Source organism: Pseudophryne corroboree, chromosome 1 (genome assembly GCF_028390025.1).
Source record: "Pseudophryne corroboree isolate aPseCor3 chromosome 1, aPseCor3.hap2, whole genome shotgun sequence".
NCBI classification, from domain to species: Eukaryota; Metazoa; Chordata; class Amphibia; order Anura; family Myobatrachidae; genus Pseudophryne; species Pseudophryne corroboree.
Window position 1 is genome coordinate 61,255,061 of NC_086444.1, and position 18,658 is coordinate 61,273,718.

General features: G+C 45.0%; 1 protein-coding gene across 3 annotated transcripts in view; it reads right to left on the reverse strand.

Annotated features, from left to right (window-relative positions):
* Window positions 1-18,658, reverse strand: part of DCC (DCC netrin 1 receptor) — a 1,035,978-nt gene that overhangs the window by 19,365 nt on the left and 997,955 nt on the right. For 2 of the 3 annotated variants that reach the window (XM_063960065.1, XM_063960048.1), the window contains exon 27: window positions 13,657-13,869. In XM_063960065.1, coding sequence (XP_063816135.1) covers window positions 13,657-13,869 — 213 coding nt within the window. The remainder of the gene's footprint in view (window positions 1-13,656; window positions 13,870-18,658) is intronic. The other variant, XM_063960057.1, reaches the window with a different exon arrangement.

An 18,658-nucleotide genomic window follows, 5' to 3' on the forward strand; every position in this document is an offset into this window, starting at 1 on the left:
TACCATTGATTAGAACAAATAATTCCTGTGATTTTGTCATTTTCTTCCAGTGATTTGGACCAATAATACCATTGATTAGAACAAATAATTCCTGTGATATTGAGGTGTTTGTGTCGCTTAGCTTAGCCGTCCAGCGACCACAGTGCACCTCTTTTTCTCTTTTCTTTGCATCATGTGCTGTTTGGGGCCAATTTTTTTAAGTGCATCCTGTCTGACACTGCAGTGCCACTCCTAAATGGGCCAGGTGTTTGTGCCGGCCACTTGGGTCGCTTAGCTTAGTCATCCAGCAACCTTGGTGCAAATTTTAGGACTAAAAATAGTAGTGTGAGGTGTTCAGAATAGACTGGAAATGAGTGGAAATTATGGTTATTGAGGTTAATAATACTATAGGATCAAAATTACCCCCAAATTCTATGATTTAAGCTGTTTTTGAGGGGGTTTTGAAAAAAAAAACACCCGAATCCGACAAAAAATTTTAAGGGAGGTTTTGCCAAAACGCGTCCGAATCCAAAACACGGCCGCGGAAACGAATCCAAAACCAAAACCCGAAAAATTTCCGGTGCACATCTACTCACAACCCCTGGCTCTACTACTGTTTCTGCAAAACAGATTGCTATTATCTGGTGAGCACAGGTGATCATAGACAAGAACTACTAATGGGCCACATCATTTGAAAGAGGGAGCTCCCCAATTTTATATGTGAATGGTCCATGACTTTATTGGAGCCATAATCAGGAAGAACCCATGTATGATTTCCGTAGTAATCAACAGACACTAAAAAGTAATAGGCATATAGTTTGCAGTAGGAGACTAACCTTTTTCAAATAAAGGTGACCCCAAGTCTCTAGATGCCAGGATGCGGGAGACAGGGTACTTAATACCATCTGAATCTTAATAATCTTCTTTGTGTAGAGTCTGGGAGGAGGCAGAGCTTGTTTTCTTTGTCCTGCCTCCTTCCTGTCACCCAACTACAGTAACTTCTGGTGCTGGACTGGCAGGTGCTCTCCCTTCTTTCGTCTTTTGCAGCGCTTAGAATAAGTGGGACTCATCCTTAGCACTGTTGAGTTATTTGAAGAGAACAAGTCCCACTGGTCCTTAGCACTGAATGGGTTAAAATGTAAGGATATTAAACATCACTGGCACGTTTTGTAATCATAAATATATACAGAGAATAAAGCCCCAAAGTGATTTATAATCACAACCATGTAATCCATCATCCATCCTAGGCTCCTGCCTAGGGTTTTGTGTCCCTTGCCTGGTTTTATGTTTTGTTTCTTATGACAAAAGGACGGTAATGAGGGCAAAAACCAATATGTTGTGTAGAGCCCCATGGGGACTTAATCTGCCCCTGCTTCTAATATCCTTTTTATTTAACAATAGGCAGGATCATTATTCCTATAAAATGATAAGATACACATATAGGACGCATGTTATATTTTGTTTTACATTTAGACAATACCAGAAAAGTGAAATCACTACTATCCAAATATAACTCTATAATTTCGATATAAAATATTCATGTTGCTTATGTATTCCCAATATGTGTTTCAATATACACTAGTAACGTTTTAGTGCAGTCTAAAGAAAGAAGAACAAACTGCAGTCTATTAATTCATAAGGAACAGGTGACACTATTGAGGCACGAGGCCCGCAACATAGATGCCTCCTGAGCATGAGAGTGATGGCCACACGTTAAGCAATTATAATTATTACCGTTTGCCTCCTATGTATTGTTACTTTGTATGATATGAAAAAAAAATCTATATTAAGATGATACCTTTCTATCAAAGCTAATGACGTTTATTTCAATTCCAATTGCCTCCCCTACAGTCATTTAAGGTATTCACGTACAGTGTTCAGTAATAATTCAACAAAAAGCATTAAAGAAAATCCGTTCTGAAAAGACAGTGTAGAAGAATATGCAATCTCAGAAAGATCAAATTCCTCCATAGGCTTATAAACTTCTCTTAAACCTGGTTTGCTTGAAATGCAGATGATTATTTTAGTAGCTTAAGGGAATTTTCACTTGTAAAGAAAAAGTATGGAATTTATGTCAGATCTATAATGCAGTAAGCTTAACACTCCATCAAACATTTTCAATTTTCTTGAAAGCGGACTAAACCAAATCACTTATATGACCGTGTTTATGAGTATTATAGAGAAATGGCAGGACGACGCACGGGGAAGGAACGCGGCGTCTTATCTCTGGATTAGGTGTAAGTGTTTTTCACATGCAAGAAAACCTGTCCAGAAAATATTTGTGAAACCAAAAGAAAGCAAATTATTTATAGTAAATGGATTGATGAAACGTAAAAACCAGCCTTAGTGACTGAGCACCTACTGTAGAATGGAGGATAAACCTGGCAAATACCTTCTTATAGAAATAATGGGGTCAATCTAATTAGGCAAACTCACTCTAAGGATGACATATGCAATCCATTTCCAAACTCGCATTGATTTTTTAGATGAAATAAAATAATAATTGTGTGCACACCCCCTGAGCAGGTGAAAAGGTAGGGAAAATCTTTTTTAAGGTACAAATGTTGGGATACAGTGCATAACCTCTGGTACACCCCTCCTAATGAATAATCATGCACTTGGAGAGATTTAAATAGTGTCATTTAGCCATAAATAACATGTCACTTTTTCTCTAGAAAGCTCAATAATGGGTTAAATGATGTGGGACAGGTAGGTGGAGGTGTATATGATGTGGGACAGGTAGGTGGAGGTGTATATGATGTGGAACAGGCAGGTGGAGGTGTATATGATGTGAGACAGGTAGGTGGAGGTGTATATGATGTGGGACAGGTATGTGGAGGTGTATATGATGTGGGACAGGTAGGTGGAGGAGTATATGATGTGGGAAAGGTAGGTGGAGGTGTATATGATGTGGGACAGGTAGGTGGTGGAGTATATGATGTTGGACAGGTAGGTGGAGGTGTATATGATGTGGGACAGGTAGGTGGAGGTGTAAATGATGAGGGACAGGTAAATGGAGGTGTATATGATGTGGGACAAGTACGTGGAGGTGTAAATGATGAGGGACAGGTATGTAGAGGTGTAAATGATGAGGGACAGGTAGGTGGAGGTGTATATGATGTGGGACAGGGGCGTGGTGGTGTAAATGATGAGGGACAGGTATGTGGAGGTGTACATGATGTGGGACAGGTATGTGGAGGTGTATATGATGTAGGACAGGCAGGTGGAGGTGTAAATGATGAGGAACAGGGACTTGGAGGTGTATATGATGAGGGACAGGTAGGTGGAGGTGTATATGATGTGGGACAGGTACGTGGAGGTGTATATGATGCGGGACAGGTACATGGAGGTGTATATGATGTGGGACAGGTATGTGGAGGTGTATATGATGTGGGACAGGGACGTGGAGGTGTATATGATGTGGGACAGGTACGTGGAGGTGTTTATGATGCGGGACAGGTACATGGAGGTGTATATGATGTGGGACAGGTACGTGGAGGTGTATATGATGCGGGACAGGTAGGTGGAGGTGTATATGATGTGGGACAGGGACATGGAGGTGTATATGATGTGGGACAGGTAGGTGGAGGTGTATATGATGTGGGACAGGTACGTGGAGGTGTATATGATGTGGGACAGGTAGGTGGAGGTGTATATGATGTGGGACAGGTATGTGGAGGTGTTAGTGATGTGGGACAGGTACGTGGAGGTGTAAATGATGAGGGACAAGTACGCAGAGTGTAAATGATGTGGGACAGGTATGTGGGGGTGTAAATGATGTGGGACAGTAATTGGAGGTGTAAATGATGTGGGACAGGTACGTAGAGGTGTAAATGATGTGGGACAGGTACATGGAGGTGTATATGATGTGGGACAAGTACGTGGAGGTGTAAATGATGAGGGACAGGTATGTAGAGGTGTAAATGATGAGGGACAGGGACGTGGAGGTGTATATGATGTGGGACAGGTAGGAGGAGGTGTAAATGATGAGGGACAGATATGTGGAGGTGTACATGATGTGGGACAGGTAGGTGGAGGTGTATATGATGTGGGACAGGGACGTGGAGGTGTAAATGATGAGGGACAGGTATGTGGAGGTGTACATGATGTGGGACAGGTAGGTGGAGGTGTATATGATGTAGGACAGGCAGGTGGAGGTGTATATGATGAGGGACAGGTAGGTGGAGGTGTATATGATGAGGGACAGGTAGGTGGAGGTGTATATGATGTGGGACAGGTACGTGGAGGTGTATATGATGCGGGACAGGTACATGGAGGTTTATATGATGTGGGACAGGTATGTGGAGGTGTATATGATGTGGGACAGGGACGTGGAGGTGTATATGATGTGTGACAAGTATGTGGAGGAGTATATGATGTGGGACAGGTAGGAGGAGGCGTAAATGGTGAGGGACAGGTACGTGGAGGTGTATATGATGTGGGACAGGTACGTGGAGGTGTAAATGATGAGGGACAGGTACGTGGAGGTGTATATGATGCGGGACAGGTACGTGTAGGTGTATATGATGTGTGACAAGTACGTGGAGGTGTAAATGATGAGGGACAGGTACGTGGAAATGTTAATGATATGGGACAGGTACGAGGAGGTGTATATGATGTGGGACAGGGACGTGGAGGTGTATATGATGTGTGACAGGAACGTGGAGGTGTAGATGATGACGGACAGGTATGTGGAGGAGTATATGATGTGGGACAGGGAGGTGGAGGTGTAAATGATGACGGACAGGTACGTGGAGGTGTATATGATGTGGGACAGGTACGTGGAGGTGTATATGATTTGGGACAGGTACATGGAGGTGTATATGATGTGGGACAGGTACGTGGAAGTGTATATGATTTGGGACAGGTACGTGGAGGTGTATATGATGTGGGACAGGTACGTGGAGGTGTATATGATGCGAGACAGGTACATGGAGGTGTAAATGATGTGGGACAGATATGTGGAGGAGTATATTAAGTGGGACAGGTATGTGGAGGTGTATATGATGTGGGACAGGGACGTGGCGGTGTTAATGATGTGGGACAGGTACGTGGAGGTGTAAATGATGAGGGACAAGTACGTAGAGTGTAAATGATGTGGGACAGGTATGTGGGGGTGTAAATGATGTGGGACAGTAATTGGAGGTGTAAATGATGTGGGACAGGTACGTAGAGGTGTAAATGATGTGGGACAGGTACGTAGAGGTGTAAATGATGTGGGACAGGTACGTGGAGGTGTATGTGATGTGAGACATGTAGGTGGACGTGCAAATGGTGTGAGACAGGTAGTTGGAGGTGTAAATTATTTTGGACAGGTATGTGGAGGTGTAAATGATGTGGGACAGGTAGGTGGAGGTGTAAATGATGTGGGACAGGTAGGTGGAAGTGTACATAATGTGGCAGAAGTAGATGGATATGTTATAAAGATGTGAGAAGGGTTTTAGAACTTGCACATGACAGGTAAAGTGTTTATTCCAACTTTTTACATACTTCAAAAAACACTGAAAAGACATTGGGGGTAATTCCAAGTTGATCGCAGCAAAAACTTTGTTAGCAGTTGGGCAAAACCATGTGCACTGCAGGGGGGGCAGATGTAAAATGTGCAGAGGGAGTTAGATTTGGGTGTGGTGTGTTCAATCTGCAATCTAATTTGCAGTGTAAAAATAAAGCAGCCAGTATTTACCCTGCACAGAAACAAAATAACCCACCCAAATCTCTCTCTCTCTGCACATGTTATATCTGCCTCCCCTGCAGTGCACATGGTTTTGCCCAACTGCTAAAAAATTTCCTGCTGCGATCAACTTGGAATTACCCCCATTTCTCTAACGTCCTAGTGGATGCTGGGGACTCCGTCAGGACCATGGGGAATAGCGGCTCCGCAGGAGACAGGGCACATCTAAAGAAAGCTTTCAGGATCACATGGTGTGTACTGGCTCCTCCCTCTATGACCCTCCTCCAAGCCTCAGTTAGGTTTTTGTGCCCGTCCGAGCAGGGTGCAATCTAGGTGGCTCTCCTAAAGAGCTGCTTAGAAAAAGTTTTTTTAGGTTTTAAATCTCAGTGAGTCCTGCTGGCAACAGGCTCACTGCATCGAGGGACTTAGGGGAGAGATTTTCAACTCACCTGCGTGCAGGATGGATTGGAGTCTTAGGCTACTGGACATAGCTTCAGAGGGAGTCGGAACACAGGTCATCCTGGGGTTCGTCCCGGAGCCGCGCCGCCGACCCCCCTTACAGATGCTGAAGATCGGAGGTCCGGAAACAGGCGGCAGAAGACTCTTCAGTCTTCATGAAGGTAGCGCACAGCACGGCAGCTGTGCGCCATTGTTGCTACACACTTCTCACTGACCAGTCACGGAGGGTGCAGGGCGCTGCTGGGGGCGCCCGGGGCAGCAATATTAAATACCTTTAGTGGCAAAGAATACATCACATATAGCCATTAAGGCTATATGTATGTATTTAACCCAGGCCAGATTTCTCAAAACCCGGGAGAAAAGCCCGCCGAAAAGGGGGCGGAGCTTATTCTCCTCAGCACTCAGCGCCATTTTCCTGCTCAGCTCCGCTGTGAGGAAGGCTCCCAGGACTCTCCCCTGCACTGCACTACAGAAACAGGGTAACAAAGAGAAGGGGGGCATAAATTGGCGATATTTATATATTAAAAGCGCTTATAACAAAAACAACACCTTTTAGGGTTGTTTATATACATTTATAGCGCTTTTGGTGTGTGCTGGCAAACTCTCCCTCTGTCTCCCCAAAGGGCTAAGGGGGTCCTGTCTTCGATTAGAGCATTCCCTGTGTGGCTGCTGTGTGTCGGTACGTGTGTGTCGACATGTATGAGGACGATGTTGGTGTGGAGGCAGAGCAATTGCCGGTAATGGTGATGTCACCCCCTAGGGAGTCGACACCGGAATGGATGGCTTTAGTTATGGAATTACGTGATAATGTTAGTACATTACAAAAGTCAGTAGACGAAATGAGACGGCCGGAAAACCAGTCAGTACCGGCTCAGGCGTCTCAGACACCGTCAGGGGCTGTAAAACGTCCCTTACCTCAGTCAGTCGACACGGGTACCGACACAGATGAATCTAGTGTCGACGGTGAAGAAACAAACGTATTTTCCAACAGGGCCACACGTTATATGATCACGGCAATGAAGGAGGCTTTGCAGATCTCTGATACTGCTGGTACCTCAAAAAGGGGTATTATGTGGGGGGTGAAAAAACTACCTGTAGCTTTTCCAGAATCAGAGGAATTGAATGACGTGTGTGATGAAGCGTGGGTTAACCCAGATAGAAAACTGCTAATTTCTAAGAAGTTATTGGCATTATACCCTTTCCCACCAGAGGTTAGGACGCGCTGGGAAACACCCCCTAGGGTGGATAAGGCGCTCACACGTTTATCAAAGCAAGTGGCGTTGCCGTCTCCTGATACGGCCGCCCTCAAGGATCCAGCGGATAGGAGGCTGGAAACTAACCTGAAAAGTATATACACTCATACTGGTGTTATACTGCGACCGGCAATAGCCTCAGCCTGGATGTGCAGTGCTGGGGTAGTGTGGTTGGATTCCCTGACTGAAAATATTGATACCCTGGATAGGGACAGTATTTTATTGACTCTAGAGCAATTAAAGGATGCGTTTCTTTATATGCGAGATGCTCAGAGGGATATTTGTACTCTAGCATCAAGAGTAAGTGCGATGTCCATATCTGCCAGAAGAAGTTTATGGACGCGACAGTGGTCAGGTGATGCGGATTCCAAAAGGCATATGGAAGTATTGCCATATAAAGGAGAGGAATTATTTGGGGTCGGTCTATCGGATCTGGTGGCCACGGCAACTGCCGGCAAATCCACTTTTTTACCTCAGACCCCCTCCCAACAGAAAAAGACACCGTCTTTTCAGCCGCAGTCCTTTCGCTCCTATAAAAACAAGCGAGCAAAAGGACAGTCTTATCTGCCGCGAGGCAGAGGAAAGGGTAAGAGAGGGCAGCAAGCAGCCCCTGCCCAGGACCAGAAGCCCGCCCCGGGTTCTACAAAGCCATCAGCATGACGCTGGGGCTTTACAAGCGGACTCAGGAGCGGTGGGGGGTCGACTAAAGATTTTCAGCAATCAGTGGGCTCGCTCACAGGTGGACCCGTGGATCCTGCAGATAGTATCTCAGGGTTACATGTTGGAGTTCGAAAGGTCTCCCCCTCGCCGGTTCCTAAAGTCTGCTTTACCAACGTCTCCCTCAGAAAGGACGACGGTATTGGAAGCCATTCACAAGCTGTATTCTCAGCAGGTGATAGTCAAGGTACCCCTCCTACAACAGGGAAAGGGGTATTATTCCACACTATTTGTGGTACCGAAGCCGGACGGTTCGGTAAGACCTATTCTAAATCTGAAATCCTTGAACCTGTACATACAGAAATTCAAGTTCAAGATGGAGTCACTCAGAGCAGTGATAGCGAATCTGGAAGAAGGGGACTTCATGGTGTCCCTGGACATAAAAGATGCTTCTCTGCATGTCCCAATTTACCCCTCACACCAAGGGTATCTCAGGTTCGTGATACAAGACTGTCATTATCAGTTTCAAACGCTGCCGTTTGGTTTGTCCACGGCCCCTCGGGTCTTTACCAAGGTAATGACCGAAATGATGGTTCTTCTACGAAGAAAAGGCGTATTAATTATCCCTTACTTGGACGATCTCCTGATAAGGGCAAAGTCCAGAGAACAGCTGGAAGTCGGTGTAGCACTAACCAAAGTAGTGCTTCAGCAACACGGGTGGATTCTGAATCTTCCAAAATCTCAATTGACCCCGACAACACGTCTGCTGTTCCTGGGAATGATTCTGGACACGGTTCAGAAAAAGGTGTTTCTCCCGGAGGAGAAAGCAAGGGAGTTATCCGAACTGGTCAGGAACCTCCTAAAACCAGGAACTGTGTCAGTACATCAATGCACAAGAGTCCTGGGAAAGATGGTGGCTTCTTACGAAGCAATTCCATTCGGCAGATTCCATGCACGAACATTTCAGTGGGATCTGCTGGACAAATGGTCCGGATCGCATCTGCACATGCATCAGCGGATAACACTGTCACCAAGAACAAGGTTGTCTCTCCTGTGGTGGTTGCAGAGTGCCCATCTGTTAGAGGGCCGCAGGTTCGGCATACAGGACTGGGTCCTGGTGACTACGGATGCCAGCCTACGGGGCTGGGGAGCAGTCACACAGGGAAGAAACTTCCAGGGTGTATGGTCAGACCTGGAGACGTCTCTTCACATAAATATACTGGAGCTAAGAGCGATATACAGTGCTCTAAGCTTGGCAAAACCGCTGCTTCAGGGTCAGCCGGTGTTGATCCAGTCGGACAACATCACGGCAGTCGCCCACGTAAACAGACAAGGCGGCACGAGAAGCAGAAGAGCAATGACAGAAGCTGCAAGGATTCTTCGCTGGGCGGAAAATCATGTCATAGCACTGTCAGCAGTGTTCATCCCGGGAGTGGACAACTGGGAAGCAGACTTCCTCAGCAGACACGACCTTCACCCGGGAGAGTGGGGACTTCATCCGGAAGTTTTCCACATGATTGTGAACCGTTGGGAAAAACCAAAGGTGGATATGATGGCGTCTCGCCTCAACAAAAAACTGGACAGATATTGCGCCAGGTCAAGAGACCCTCAGGCAATAGCTGTGGACGCTCTGGTAACACCATGGGTGTACCAGTCAGTGTATGTGTTTCCTCCTCTGCCTCTCATACCAAAGGTACTGAGAATTATTCGGAAAAGGGGAGTAAGAACAATACTAGTGGCTCCGGATTGGCCAAGAAGAACTTGGTATCCGGAACTTCAAGAGATGCTCACGGAGGATCCGTGGCCTCTACCTCTAAGAAGGGATCTGCTTCAGCAGGGACCTTGTATGTTCCAAGACTTACCGCGACTGCGTTTGACGGCATGGCGGTTGAACGCCGGATTCTAAAAGAAAAGGGCATTCCAGAGGAAGTTATTCCTACCTTGATTAAGGCTAGGAAGGAAGTGACCGCACAACATTATCACCGCATTTGGAGAAAATATGTTGCGTGGTGTGAAGCCAAGAAGGCCCCAACGGAAGAATTTCAATTGGGTCGATTCTTACATTTCCTGCAGGCAGGATTGTCTATGGGCCTCAAATTGGGGTCTATTAAAGTTCAAATTTCGGCCTTATCAATCTTCTTCCAGAAGGAATTGGCTTCAGTGCCTGAAGTACAAACTTTTGTCAAGGGTGTACTACATATACAGCCACCGATTGTGCCCACAGTGGCACAGTGGGTTCTAAACGTAGTTTTGGATTTTCTCAAATCTCATTGGTTTGAGCCTCTCAAATCTGTAGATTTGAAGTATCTTACATGGAAAGTAACCATGCTACTGGCCCTGGCTTCAGCCAGGAGAGTTTCAGAGTTGGCGGCTTTATCATACAAAAGCCCATATCTGATTTTCCATTCGGACAGGGCAGAACTGCGGACACGTCCTCATTTTCTCCCTAAGGTGGTTTCGGCTTTTCACTTGAACCAGCCTATTGTGGTGCCTGCGGCTACTAGCGACTTGGAGGACTCCAAGTTACTGGACGTTGTCAGAGCATTAAAAATATATATTTCAAGGACAGCTGGAGTCAGAAAATCTGACTCGTTGTTTATATTGTATGCACCCAACAAGATGGGTGCTCCTGCGTCTAAGCAGACGATTGCGCGTTGGATCTGTAGCACAATCCAACTTGCACATTCTGTGGCAGGCCTGCCACAGCCTAAATCTGTAAAGGCCCACTCCACAAGGAAGGTGGGCTCATCTTGGGCGGCTGCCCGAGGGGTCTCGGCATTACAACTTTGCCGAGCAGCTACGTGGTCAGGGGAGAACACGTTTGTAAAATTTTACAAATTTGATACTCTGGCTAAGGAGGACCTGGAGTTCTCTCATTCGGTGCTGCAGAGTCATCCGCACTCTCCCGCCCGTTTGGGAGCTTTGGTATAATCCCCATGGTCATGACGGAGTCCCCAGCATCCACTAGGACGTTAGAGAAAATAAGAATTTACTTACCGATAATTCTATTTCTCATAGTCCGTAGTGGATGCTGGGCGCCCATCCCAAGTGCGGATTGTCTGCAATACTTGTACATAGTTATTGTTACAAAAATCGGGTTATTATTATTGTTGTGAGCCATCTTTTCAGAGGCTACTTCGTTTGTTATCATACTGTTAACTGGGTTCAGATCACAAGTTGTACAGTGTGATTGGTGTGGCTGGTATGAGTCTTACCCGGGATTCAAGATCCTTCCTTATTGTGTACGCTCGTCCGGGCACAGTACCTAACTGAGGCTTGGAGGAGGGTCATAGGGGGAGGAGCCAGTACACACCATGTGATCCTAAAAGCTTTCTTTAGATGTGCCCTGTCTCCTGCGGAGCCGCTATTCCCCATGGTCCTGACGGAGTCCCCAGCATCCACTACGGACTATGAGAAATAGAATTATCGGTAAGTAAATTCTTATTTTTTCTGTACTCCAAAATGCTGGAACCACTTTAATTTTATGAAAACCACTTTATATAATTTTTAAACCATTAATAGAAAGTGCAAAAATTATCTGACACTTTTTAAAACCTCCAGTACTTCCTCCTGGCCATTAACCGCCCTCTATATGGTCCTGCTATCTCAGTTGTAACTTTTTGGGGACCAAGATGGTTTCTTCAAATTTTCATGAATGTGTCCCAGATTGCATTTTGCAGACTATTCACTCAGACTTGTCCCGAGAATTCGAATTTCTAATTGGATCTCACACTTCTCGGTTGCACACATTCATGTGATGTTTGCAAGTTTAATAGAACAGAATCGCTTTCACAAACTTTCTCCTAATTAGACTGACCCCTTTAATTGGGCAGTAAGTTATAGAACGTCACATCCACCAATTGATAAGCCATTGATTTGCAAATAATTTTTGTTGTTGTTGTTTCTGCTGTCTTATGGGAAATGTTCATCCTTATTTTGTGTATAGTAATATACTTCCACCAACTAGCAGTCCCCTAGGAGTCCTAGGTCTAAAGGTGGGTACACACTGATAGATATATCTGCAGATCAATTGATCGGCAGATATATCTATGGACGGATCGTGCAGTGTGCTGTGCATACACACTGCCCGATCCGTCGGCGACTGACGTCATGAACTGGGCGGGCGGCCGGCTGGTCGCCCGCACACACAGCGATGCGCCAATATATCGGTAGATATATTGGCCGTCGGCTGTGCTGCGGGGCCGACGCGATATGTCTGTGAACGACGGAGTTTACAGACATATCACCCGTACACACTGGCCGACGGACCCGCGATATATATCGGCCGCTCAATAGAACGGCCGATATATCAGCCAGTGTGTACCCACCTTTAGGTGTGAATGAAGTTTGGATGTGGCAGATACATATGATGGAGGAAAAAGCAGCCTGTCCCCACTCCCCACCATGTCTGACTCTACTCTGACCGCACATAGGCCCTAATTCCGAGTTGTTCGCTCGCTAGCTGCTTTTAGCAGCATTGCAAACGCTAGGCCGCCGCCCTCTGGGAGTGTATCTTAGCTTAGCAGAATTGTGAACGAAAGATTAGCAGAACTGCTACTAAATAATTCCTTGCAGTTTCTGAGTGGCTCCAGACCTACTCCTAGATTGCGATCACCTCAGTCCTTTTAGTTCCTGGTTTGACGTCACAAACACGCCCTGCGTTCGGCCTGCCACTCCCCCGTTTCTCCAGCCACTCCTGCATTTTTACCTGGCACGCCTGCGTTTTTTAGCACACTCCCGGAAAACGCCATGTTGCCGCCCAGAAACACCCACTTCCTGTCAATCACACTACGATCACTCGAGCGATGGAAAAACATCGCTCGAGCTTGTGTAAATCTACCAAGTTTTGTGTCAATTTACTTAGCGCATGCGCACTGCGTGCCATGCGCATGCGCGCTGCGTGCCATGCGCATGCGCATTTTCCACGTAATCGCTGCATTGCGAAAAACGGCAACGAGCGAACAACTCGGAATGACCACCATGGTCACAAGTGTTACTCTGATCCTTTAAGACCAGAGTTGGGGGATCCCAAAATGCATTTCTGGGTCCCTACTCAAATTTTTGAATGGGGCTTAGCGAAGCATTTTTCTGCCCCTCTCTCCTCCCCTTTGTTATATGCTGTTGCTACCGTGTTTCACCAACAACCGAGATCCACAAGTCTTCTGTTTGCAGAAGCAGGAGAATGGATCATCAATGAGACACCACAAAGTAGAGAATCTCTAGACTGGCAATCTTCCTGGACCATGGGCCTAATTCAGATCTGATCACAGCAGCAAATTTGTTAGCTAATGGGCAAAACCATGTGCACTGCAGGGGGGCAGATGTAACATTTGCAGAGAGAGTTAGATTTGGGTGTGGTGTGTTAATTATGGTTAATGTTTCTCTCCTTTATAAAGTGTTAATGATTGCTAAGCAGTGCTGGCTGCCTTCCAAGGTCCGATAAGCCGCGTTGCATTCAAATTCTGAAGCTGATGCAATTTTCAGAAGAATCAACGCTTGGTACAATGCGGCAGCCTTCTAAGGGAACTTCTGTCTAAGCTGCAGGGATGCGTTAAATAAAGCGCCTGATGTACAATGGCCGCTTCTTCTTAGACACTTATGCCATACAACTGTGAGGAAGAGAAAAGTGAACATTACCTGTTTGAGATAAAAGTGGCGTATAAGGAACTTTAGGCTCCATTGCGGTCATTGGCGGAGGTAGCAAGGGGTTGGCAAAACTTCGTAGGGGGTGTGTCGGCCGGACGCAGGCAGTAGGGATCGTTCGGCTGGGAGCGTCCTCATTACTTGGGTGTTCCGGCTGCGTGTGCGTCATCATGGATGACTGCTGGGACTGTGGACATTCATTCACTGCTGGAAAGATATTAGAAAACCCATAGTCAGTGCAACAAAATGTATGAGTGATTTCTTTCTAATAATTACTGTATGCTACAGGAAACCTAACTGTGCAGGTAGCCACTGGAGGGATCATCCACCTTCAGACAACTTTTGCGTCAAGCAGAGGTGTTTTATCTGAGAGGGGTCACATGTGCAATATCTGTATGCTCCTCCTTCCCCCCTTGTGCAGCCGCATGCACAGTGAAGATTCTGGCATTGTAACTGTCTACTGTGCATGCGCATGTCTCCGGGAAAATGGTGTTGACACCATTTTCCCGGTGATTTCTTCAGCAGTGGATACTTAAAGGGTGCAGTACTGTATGAGCGGTTTGCGCTCTCCTTGAGTCAGGGCCACTTAGGCACCAGACACCCTGCACCCATTATAGTTACACCAGTAGGGAATGCCACAGTGATGTACCTGACAGATCCGGTATGAAATACCAGCAGACAGGATGCCGGCTGTCAGTATAGCGACAGCGGCATCCCGTTTGCTGGTATCCAGGCAGTGAGGGCGCAAGTCCCCTCATGGGTTCCCAGCGCTCGCCGTACTTTGGGCCTGGTGGCTCGCCACAAGTACTATTCCCACTCAGTTGGCAGTGTGGACCCAACAACGGAGTAGGAATTCCGGGCGGGTGACGTGGTTATAGCCGCCGGTACAATGTCAGCGTTTAAATTTCGGGCGTTGGTATCCTGAACGCCAGGATACCGACAGCTGACTCCTAGTCAATGTATAGGCTACATTCTCTTATCTATTAGTTTGACACATGAAATGGCTCTTTCCACTGTAAGCGGTTGACCAGTGCCCTTTAAATTAACTATTAAAGGAACAAAGGGGCAGATGTATTAACCTGGAGGAGGCATAAGGAAGTGATAAACCAGTGATATGTGCAAGGTGTTAAAGGCACCAGCCAATCAGTTCCAATATGTAAATTAACTATTAAAGGAACAAAATTCCCTGAGGAAACTTCGAGTTCCACAACTTAAATCTCCCCTGCTGGTTTCCTAATAATTACTGAAATGCATAAAAGTAATTGCTGAAAAACAATAAACTAAGCACTTTTTAAATGGAAAAGCAAAAAATGTAGCTGAAAGTGCTTATATTACGGCTATGACCTCACTGCAGATATTATAATAAAAAACCAAAACAATTATTCATAGCCCCACAGATATAAATCAACTCCTATATTATACTGCATTTCCAATCATAAAGAATTTCATAGTCCCAATGACAATTGACTCTGTTTTATTTTAGTCATTTATATGCGTTTGTTACTTAATGATAAAATTGTGATCTGATATTTTTTCTTCTTCTCTTTTTGCACAGATTGCATTTAAGTGCTGGAGGTGCACTGTCAGATTTTACGACTAATTATAAACTGCTTCATAATCTACTGCATCTGTAGGTAATATCTCGCAGTAATGTTCAGCCTGGTGCGGCTAACTCTGGTACGGATTAGCCTCTAGTACGTACTGAAAATGCAAAATGATGCGTCAGCTGTAGTTAGACAATAATAAAGTAAACCCATTACATTTTAATGAAGTGTAAAATAAAATCTATTTATGCATATGAAAGTAATATATATAAGTTGACTTACAGATGTGTCTTCATACAACTAGCCTCAGTAGGCTATGCGGAACGAGATGCCTTATTGTGCGGCATCGAGCGTCTTTTGCATGATTGTGCATCTTAATTGCAATGCGCTACATGAGATTGCACTGATTGATATGACACTTGTATAACTGTGTGTGACTGAGTCTGAATCTGTATACGAAGCACCGCGGAATGTTTTATAAGGAATAGCCTGAAATTGTTCTGTCTCTAGGAACTTTCACGTTGCCCATCCACCATTGTTACTGTATTTTATTGCAGTGTTATACACTGTTGTTTATGTTTGTGTTAACTTTCCCTTCCCAATAGACGAGAAGCAGCAGGCTGTAAAGCACGTCAACCAGCAGCCATATAGATGGTGCAAGAGATCTGCAATGGGAGCACTACCCCCTTTTATACGGCTGGGGTTTGAGTTCACCTGAATAGGAATTCAGTACTGAGCCAAGGAGGGGTTGCTGAATTCTACTCAACAAAAGGGCGCCAGGGGGTGGATAGCCACCCCAAAATTGGTCAAGTGATTTCAAGCCGCAGCTGATTGCTTCTTCGTGCTTTAATTCACCACCATTGTCAAATAATAAAAGCTGTGGCCTTTTTTGCATACAGTAAGTTATATGTCTGTGTTTTCATTATGGTTTTTATAATTATATAGGACAAGCGGCAAGGTCACAGCCAGAACTTTGTGGGCCCCATAGCAACATTTTGAAGGGCAGTTGTTAATTTTATGCCCCATATTAGTGCCCTAGTTCATTTTCTAAACTACAGTAGTGCCTTAGTTAATGTTATGTCCAATATTAGTGCCACAGTTTATTTTATGAACCATAGTAGCGCCCTAGTTAACATTATGTCACATTGTAGGGCTGCCAGTACACATTATGCAGCACAGTACCCCCAATTCACATTATGACATACAGTGCCTTCACTTCATATTATTCCACATTGCAGTGCCCCAGTTCATATTGCCAGTACACAGAGGGGAAGACAGAACTCATTGCATCAGAAACTTCAATGTTTGGCTAAAGGTGGCCATCCACTACTCAGACTTGTCTGAACTGCAGATAGCATCAGATTTCTCTTGAACTCTCCCAGGAGCGTCCCGGGAATCGGATCAGACCCTGGCTTTAATTTTCATTGCATTCACTTCAGATATATCTGATGCAATATATCATGTGCCAGATCGCATCAGGTATATCTGATGCACACATGCTACATGCAATTGATCTGATGCTGCTGCTGCCGCTGTTCCCCCTCTTGGTGGGTGGGAGTGGTCAGGGAGATGTCAGTCAAGTGACGCTTCAGATGAATCTGATCAGATACATCTGAAGTAAAAAAAACAATCCGATGTGCACCTGTTTTCTTCAGATTCAGATAAATAGTTGGGGCAGCCTCAGAGATCTGTAGTTCAGACATATCTGACACAGGAGTGAGCATTGGATCTGAAGAGCCATCTGATGTGACACTTTTCTTCAGATATGACGGTCAGATGCATCGAAATCTGAAGAAAACTGCCCAAATCTGACTAGTGGATGGGGGCCTTAAGGATATGGTGCAATGAGGAGAGATTTGGATCTATAGGCCACAGTCATACCATCTGGCAAGATAGGAGCTTATACAAAAGTGACGGCCTGCACCCATCTTCAAGGGGAACAAGAATACTAACTGAACAGTTTGGATGCTTCATCAAGAACTATTTAAACTAACAAAGGGGGGCAGTGAACCAAACAGGAATAAAGAAATCTGCTCCCCCAACACAGAGGTATTGTTTCTGCAGGCAAAGGGAATAGGAAGCATATCCACAGCAACAGAAGATAATTCAGATCAAAACCAAATAAAAATAGGCAGAGAGAAGAACATAGCTAGGAACAGAAAAAGCACAAACAAAACTCTAAAAGCTATGTGTGCAAATGCTAGGAGCTTAGGAAATAAAATCCCAGAACTAACTGCAATAATGACAAGGGATGATCTAGACATTGTGGCAATTACAGAGTCATGGTACAATGAAAATCATGACTGGGACATAGCTATACCGGGATATACTTTATTTAGGAAGGACAGAATTGGAAAAATCGGAGGAGGGGTAGCAATGTATGTAAAAAATGCCATAAATACTACATTAATACAAAGTATTGAAGAAAAAACTGAGGCACTTTGGGTGACCATAGAAACAGGGGAAAAGTTGATTATTCGTATTGGCGTGATATACAGGCCACCAGGTCAGGAAGAGGAACTTGACAAGAACCTATTGCAGGACATAACTAAAATGGCATTAAAAGGAGAGGTAATAATCATGGGAGACTTTAATCTTCCTGATGTAAACTGGGAGGTGTCTGTTGCTAGTTCCACTAGAAGTAGGAACATTTTAAATTCCCTTCAGAGAGCATCCCTCCACCAATTGGTGAGGGAGCCCACTCGGAAAGACGCAATATTAGACTTAATACTTACAAATGGAGACAGATTATCGGACGTAAAAGTGGGTGAAAACCTGGGATCCAGTGATCATCAAGCAGTATGGTTCAGCATTAAGACAGAGACTGACTCGTCCCATACGAAAACAAAGGTGTTGGATTTTAGGAAGGCTGATTTTGTAGGGATGGGAAAATGTGTAAGCGATTCTTTGGCAGAGTGGAGGAACTTGGAAACAGTGCAGGAGAGGTGGGAAACATTAAAATGTGCAATATTGAAGGCAACAGACCTTTGTATCAAAACTGTTAGGAAAAAACACAAGGAAAAGGAAGCCAGTGTGGTTTGCAAAAGAAGTAGCAAATATTGTGAGAGCAAAAAAGATGGCTTTTAGGAAATATAAGCAGACACAAAATAATGAAGACAAAAAGATATATCTTGTTAGACAGAAGGAGACAAAGAAGGTAATCAGATGTGCAAAGGCACAAGCTGAGGAGAAAATGGCCCAGTCAGTGGGTAAAGGAGGCAAAACTTTTTTTAGGTATATAAGCGAAAGGAGAAAAACAAAAGGCGGAATTATAAAACTAAAGACGGACACTGGGAGTCTTGTTGAAGGAGACAATTTAATAGCAGATCATCTTAATGATTATTTTTGCTCAGTATTTACTACTGAAAGAGAGGGGAAGGGGCCACAGTTAAGTTGCAGGGATATTCAGGAAAATGAAACAAGTACATTTACAGAGGAGAAGGTCCTAACAG